General features: G+C 36.3%; 1 protein-coding gene across 1 annotated transcript; it reads left to right on the plus strand.

The window, feature by feature from the left end:
• Window positions 1-4766: 4766 nt before the first annotated feature.
• LOC113702469 (germin-like protein subfamily 1 member 7) lies at window positions 4767-6945 on the plus strand. Its single transcript, XM_027223703.2, has 2 exons — window positions 4767-4898; window positions 6272-6945. The coding sequence occupies exons 1-2, from the start codon at window positions 4772-4774 to the stop codon at window positions 6817-6819; spliced, it is 675 nt and encodes a 224-aa protein (XP_027079504.1). The 5' UTR covers window positions 4767-4771; the 3' UTR covers window positions 6820-6945.
• The last annotated feature ends 317 nt before the right edge of the window (window positions 6946-7262 follow it).

Below are 7262 nucleotides of genomic sequence, written 5' to 3' on the forward strand. Positions count from 1 at the left end.
CCTCTAATGTTCCAGAAAATTCCATTAATCATGTGATAACAATTGGAAAGAATTTAGTGAGGAGATTAAGGAGGATCTCAGCTTCCTGTCCGAAGGGAAAATGGCTCGGGTACCTTTTACTCTTGCCCTCCGGAAACCTTGATCAAAAGCCGATGTTTGGTCAATATTGAGAGAGTCTAAAGTCGAAATGTTGCTCACCTTGTGACCATTCGACAGCCGTGGAGATAAATTCTGCACCACAAAAGGTCCCTCCACTTCGTTCCCAACCTCTCCATTTAATCTCCCACCACCCCTTGTTTGCATTTCCTGGAAGCTCGAACCTTCCCCCCTACCATTGAAACTAAATAACTTGTCCCCAAACTTCCAGTGATATCCGCACCTTGCTCTCTACTGCCCATGCTGCACACCAAAACCCCTAGAGCAGCATCCTCCAAACCTGGAACCAATCTGTCCGCATTTGTCACTGTGCCATCCTCACACCTGATCTCCTCACTCTTTCCCCTCTCAGATGTTACGTGAGTTGCACTGGTAGTCCCCATACAAGCATGGTTCGAAGTCTCGGCCGAGACCGAGACGACTCGGCCGAGTCGTCACCGTCTCGGCCCTTACCGATACGATACCGTGACGAAACGATACCGAAATACTTGACTCGCCGAGAAATCGGCCGAGTCGTCACCGCGACGGATTGACTCAGCCGAGTCACACCGAGTCACTCCGAGTTATCCCGAGTCACGACGAGAAATCAACCGAGTCACACCGCGACGGATTGACTTGGCCGTTTCTTTTGCTATTTTTTAATTATTTTTATTTAGCATACTTTTTTATATTATTAACAATTTTTAGAATATTAAATACTTTAAAATTTGCGTCTCACCGAGACCGTGACCGATATGCCGAGACCGATGTGGAACGTTCCGGGCCGCGACCGTGACTTTGAACCATGCATACAAGGCCCTACAGCAGTAGCATGGTGAATGGCTACTCCATCCTCCTTGCAAGCTTCGTCCCCCCACAGCTGATACTGCATCGTCTCCCCCGAGTGCGCTGACCTGTATTGCTGTTGCAACAGCCTCTGAACTCACCATAGCCTTCACCTCCCCAGAGTGCCTTGGCATGAGACACACCTCGAAGGCCGGTTGATCCCCCTTCTCTCGAAAACTCAAATCCCGCTGAGTATCTTGTCTTGCGACATACACCATTGGTTTGCTACCAAGGCCGTGTGCCATGTGACTGCCAGAATGCATTTTCGCTTGGACTGGATGAAAAACATTCGCGTTGTCCTTCTTACATTCACTGGCTGCATGACCCAACACCAACAAGTAGTACAATACTTAGGCAGATTTTCTATCACGATCGTCTAACAAAAACCAGATTCACCCTCAACCGCCACCCATACTTTTGAACATATCGGTTTCAACAGGTCAATCTCAACACATACCCTTGCCACACTTGGACGTGTACACGCCGCAGTAGTTGAGTCCAGGAATAAAGGTTTTCCAACTAGGGCTAAGATGGAGAAAAGAGAATGTTTGTCAAAATAGTGGATCGGTAAAGCAGGTAGAGACACCCAAATTGGAACCAACGATGATTCTCTGTTAACGTGGAAGTCACGAGTCCAACGAAAAACCCGCATCGGGTATTTCCCCAATTGCCAGATACCTCTAGCCCAGAGACGGTTGAAGTCCACCTCTGCCGAGCATCTAATAAGAACATGTCAATAATCAAGTAACCCGACTGCCACATGGTCTCGCAAATTCAGTGTATGGAAGAATTTCCGTATCTCCTCCAGCACTGGCCGCCCATGGGAGAATTTGCCCACTAATGCCTAGCAATAGGGTGCAGCAAGTTTTTCAGCCTCCTCCTTAGAGAAAACCACAGTAGCCTCGCCTTTGTAGCTTGTAACTGGCTGGACTTGAATCGGAGATGAAGCAAGTTGAGAGAACAGCTGTGAGAACGACCTTGCCGCTGATGGAGAGGGGTGTTGCCCCTCAGCCGATGGTTGAAGGGCAGCCATAGAAGGCGGCAGAACCTTAACCTTAGCGGCTGAAACCCTAGCGGCAGAACCTTCTTAACGTGGAAAAGGTAAATTTTACTCTCATTTACGAGTACGTTAATTATTTTATCAAGGATGTAAGACCGTTTTATTTATTTAAAGGTACTAGAAACATCTAAGAAAGACTACCTATCATTCTAATATTTTATTCTAAATGTATCATCATTCTTTTTAAGTTACACACTAATACTATAAATTTATATGGAAACAATATAAGTTAACTAATATAAGCGAATAGATAGTTATTAATTTATATGGTTAAATCCATGGGCCATAAGAAATAATTGTCCTATTGATGAAAACTTTTACTCATTTTTAAGGTACATTAATCATTTCGTTTAAAGGTATTAAAATCATCAAATAAAGACTACTTGTAATCTATCATCATCTTTTTAAAGTTACACCGCTTGTCTTTATAGTTATACGCTAATATTATAAAAATACACTAAAACAGTGTAATTTGACAAACATAAGTAAAGAGATAGCCATTGATTGACATGATTAAATCTATAGGCCACTACAAAATTATCATTTTATTGATGTAAAATTTTACTCTCATTTAAAGGTACATTAATTAACTATTAGGGATATAATACCATCTCATTTGTGACAAACACAAGTCACAAAATGTCATTGTGGAAAACACAAAAAGTCGGATCCTCTTGTTTTCAATTTTAACTATCAATTTCCAAACTTCAAGTATTCTAATGTAAGTACTATTGTTAAGTTTTCTTTTTCTTTAGAAATTCTTCTATTATATTTTTTAATCATTAGTTATTCTTTATTTAAATATTTATTTTTAATCATTGATTATTCTTCCTCATAAATAACTTTCACGTGATATGGTATAAGTGATTTTTTAATGTTATCTTACTTTAATATCAAAACAAACCTAATATCCTTGAATTCTAAGATAATTTTTGCAAAAAGTAATCCCAATCATAAGTTTCTCTATAGTGAGTGATAAAAATTTAGCATTTTTCATCATAGCACTCGCATTAATAAAGAATAGAAATGTAGTGAGTTTTATTTTAATTACTGTTTTAGACTTGTCCTAGCACTAAAATGCTAGTTATAGTATCTTGAATTTGGAATTACAATTTAGGGTTATTATCACTTTACCCCCTTAAACTATATTACTACTCTCAATTTATCCTCCAATGTTATCTTTTAGTCACTTCACCACATAGGTAATTTAACTCAGCATGTTAATAAATTTTTGGCAAAAATGCCCTTTTATTTTGTAGCATTATTACATTGTTATTATCACTTTATCCCTTTAAATTATAGTGACATAATCACTTTACTCTCTTCTAGATACTTTACCCTATCATTAATCTAAAAAGTATATTACAAAATGTTCAAATGTATTTAACTTTTTTATATATAATTAAAAATAAAAAAAATTGGAATCCAAAAACATAAAAATAAAAGGATTTTCTCAAATTTCTTTTTTCACACTTATTAATACTTGGAAAAGAAAAGGAGATAGGATAGAAGGTAACAAAAAATTAGATTTTGAAAGAAAGTAAAAGAAAAAATTTAATATTATCATATTACTTTAATGTCCTCGAGATTAGGATTGGAATCGAGTAATAAATATAAAATTAAAATAATTTTAAAATAATAAAAATATTGAATTCTTTCGTGTTTGTATTAACAAAAAAGAATTGAGCTCTCTCTCTCCCCTCCCCTATTTTTCTATTTTTTTCAATATTAATAAGATTGCTATAAAGAAAGAGATTAATGTTTTGACTTTTTTCTCTTGATACTAAAAAGAAGAAGAGTCACTCTAAATTTTTTATTACTTTTATTATACAAAAAAGAGGCTACTATCTTCTAAAGTTTTTCACTTGTTAAGTTGGTTTAATGATGGGATAAATTGTCTAAAAAATAACTCTATGGGGTAAATTGATAATAAGCTTATAGTTTATAGAGGTAAAGTGATAAAAATTTTAAAAGTTAAACATGTCTTATCACTTGAATTAATAAATTACGTTAAGTTTGACCGCTAGTTTTAGGGATAAAATAACTAAAAAATAACGTTAAGGGGGAAATTGATAGTGACGCCGAACATTAAGAGGGTAAATTGATAATAACCCTAAATTGTATTTCTGATACTTTGTTTCATTCTTTTGTATTTCTACGCTCTTTATTATTCACCCCCAGAAGCAAAATTTCTGCCTCCGTCTATAATATTGAGGTAAATTCATTTTCCCAGTAGAACAAAAGCGTGAAATTTTGTAGAAAAGTAGAACTTCATGGAAACACATTATGTCAAATAGCTTGTAAAACCGTTGCATCCATATACCTACTGGTATGTCTAACACAGATTAAAAAAGGGCTGGCAAAAGCAATGGGCAAGCACATCCGTCAAGAACTGAAAGATACTCTTAAACCCCGTAAATGAAGAATGGACAGACCAACAGCATATCCCTGATATCGAAAACTACCAAAAACAACTTCACCTGCTCACAATGTTGGTATAGTCAGTCAGCTAATTTCTCAGATTCAATAATTATAGTTTTTATTCTGGATTCATAGCAAAGGGAAATGCGTGACTTGCGTGAGGTTTTCCCCGAAATTGTGAAAGGAGAACGACCAATACCTAGTTAGGTCTCGAGTTATTTTCATGGCATTAAAATATTTGACTAAGTCCTGAATAAATAGCAGTAGTTTCTGTATTCAAACTTCAACTTTCGCTATTAGTTAGTAAAGATGGAGGCTGCTGGCTTCCTGGTGATGCTTGCCATTTTGTTGGTTTCATCGTCATCATTTTCTTATGCTTATGATAACAATCCTTTACAGGATTTCTGCGTTGCCGTGCCCGATACGTCAGCAGCTGGTAAGTCCATTTCCAAGCTACAATTTTGAACATGTTTCATTTGGTGGGATTTTCACCTGGGAAGTTCACCTTTCTGGTCTGCCATTGCAAAGTCACCAAAATGTTCAGGTTGATGAAAAACTGTATTTTAGGATCTGATGCCTTGACAATTTTCAAGACCATTCGGATTGAATCATGTCAAGTTGATGGCTCAAGCAATTATCCAAACCCCACTAATTTGCAAAATTTTTGTAAGAAATGTCCCTGTTTTAGTGATTTGATTACAATTGTCATAAAATTATGAAGTAAACAAGCTTAATCCTTTTACTTTAAGTAGTATACCAATAACTGCTCAGTAATTCGAGTCAATAGAGGCTTCTTTATGCTTTTCGTATGAGGTGTTTGGTTTCGTATTCTTGAAGCAAAACTGAATCGGAGTTGAAGTCATAAATTCTATTATACATGGGTTTTGGTCCATTATAGTTGCATATTTGATTTGGAATTATAATGGATTTCATTCTATTAAAGAGTTAATCAATTTGAAATTCACAATATAAGTGGAAAATAATGAAGGGTAAGACTTAATATTTTCATTCTCATAATTGAATGATTCCTATACTAATCTTATAAACAATAGGTATTGATATCATAATTTTGATGCCAATTTCTACCTCTCCTAGCCACTTAACAAACACCCACTTAAGCTACTTGATGAGTGCATAACTTTTACTATTGAATATCATCGAGAATACCCGTTAAAAGATGATCCTACGTACCTTCTTCACTCCAAACTTTCATATATAAATTTATGTTCTACTGCATGTAATTATGTGCTATTTGGGTTCAAACTCATTCAAATGTCGTAAAAATTAAATTGATAATCCAACAAAACGGAATTTATTAAAAAAATGTCCTGTATTTTGACATCGGAAACAAAATTAGGCAACAAAACACTACTTTTAAAATCAAGGAATAATATTTACCAAACACGCATGTTAAAAGCACTTGTCTTCTAGAAGTAATTTTTTTAGTAAAAGTCCTAAATCCAAGAATATCAAACTCAAGCCACAATTGGATCTTTGCTGGGCTTGGTAATGAAAGGGATTCTGGCCCAAAATTTTTTTGCGGTGCCCCACTGACTGTCCTTCACAAGGGGAGAACAAGCTGCAACCATTGATGCAGATACTTCATGTATCTGTTTTCTGCAATTAAGCATAAAACTAGGCACAACCCAACCATGTCTGCAATTGTTTAACAAAAACAAGTAACGTGCTAGTTCCTCTTTTTTGTTTCCATTCTGCTTCATATTTTCACAGTTATGTGTGTAATTGGAATTGTAAGAAGCGAATTTAAGCTAAATTTTACATAAATTATTGATCTTGATTCTTATGCAGTGTTTGTGAATGGAAAGATCTGCAAGAACCCAAAACAGGTAACAACTGACGATTTCCTCGCTACGGGCTTCAACAATCCAGCAAGTACCAACAATTCCTTAGGATTTGGGGTAAAGGTGGCTGATGTTAATCTAATACCCGGCCTCAACACTCTCGGTCTCACTGTACTTCGTGTTGACTTTGAGCCAGATGGTGTTGTTCCTCCTCACACACATCCTCGTGCTACTGAGGTCATCGTGGTATTGGAGGGTACAATCTATGCTGGTTTTGTCACCTCCAATCCAACTGATAACACAAAAAATAAGTTGTTCGCTAAGATTTTGAAACCTGGAGATGTCTTTGTCTTCCCAATTGGCCTAGTTCATTTTCAAAGAAATGTGGGGGAAACAAAGGGCAAGGGAATTGTGGCCTTTAATAGCCAAAATCCCGGTGTCATCACAATTGGAAATGCAGTTTTTGGGACAGACCCGCATATTGCTCCTGAAGTCCTCACTAAATCATTTCAGCTGGACAAGAAAGTAATCGAGTACCTCCGGTCGAAGTTCTAGAGGAACCAATTTTTTTTTCATCGTATGAGGGTAATCCTTTGTCTTCTTCCCCATTCAAAATAGACTGATGTTGGATATGTCTATGTTGTAAACTTTTCTTTATACTTTAACTTTCGTATCGCTGCATACATTTTTCTTAGATTATTTTTAGTTTGGTGTTTTCTTTGATCGTGACATGGCAAATCAATGTAACAATTATCGATTACAATGATTCGTATTTTAACTAATTTTCGAGAGCGTGTTCTTTGATAACATTTAGGGTCCATAAGGATAAAGAGATTTAGATGCTTTATTCGGTTGATGATTATTGCACCTCAGATGTAAATTTTGAGAAATCGAAACTTCTGAGGTTGGAAATGTTGGGTTTTAGGGATACTACGCAGCGGAAAAATAAAAATTTTTCCCTAAAACCATCCAGGAATCACCCTAGACTTTACGTATGA

Source organism: Coffea arabica, chromosome 7e (assembly GCF_036785885.1).
Source record: "Coffea arabica cultivar ET-39 chromosome 7e, Coffea Arabica ET-39 HiFi, whole genome shotgun sequence".
In the NCBI taxonomy this organism is placed as follows: Eukaryota; Viridiplantae; Streptophyta; class Magnoliopsida; order Gentianales; family Rubiaceae; genus Coffea; species Coffea arabica.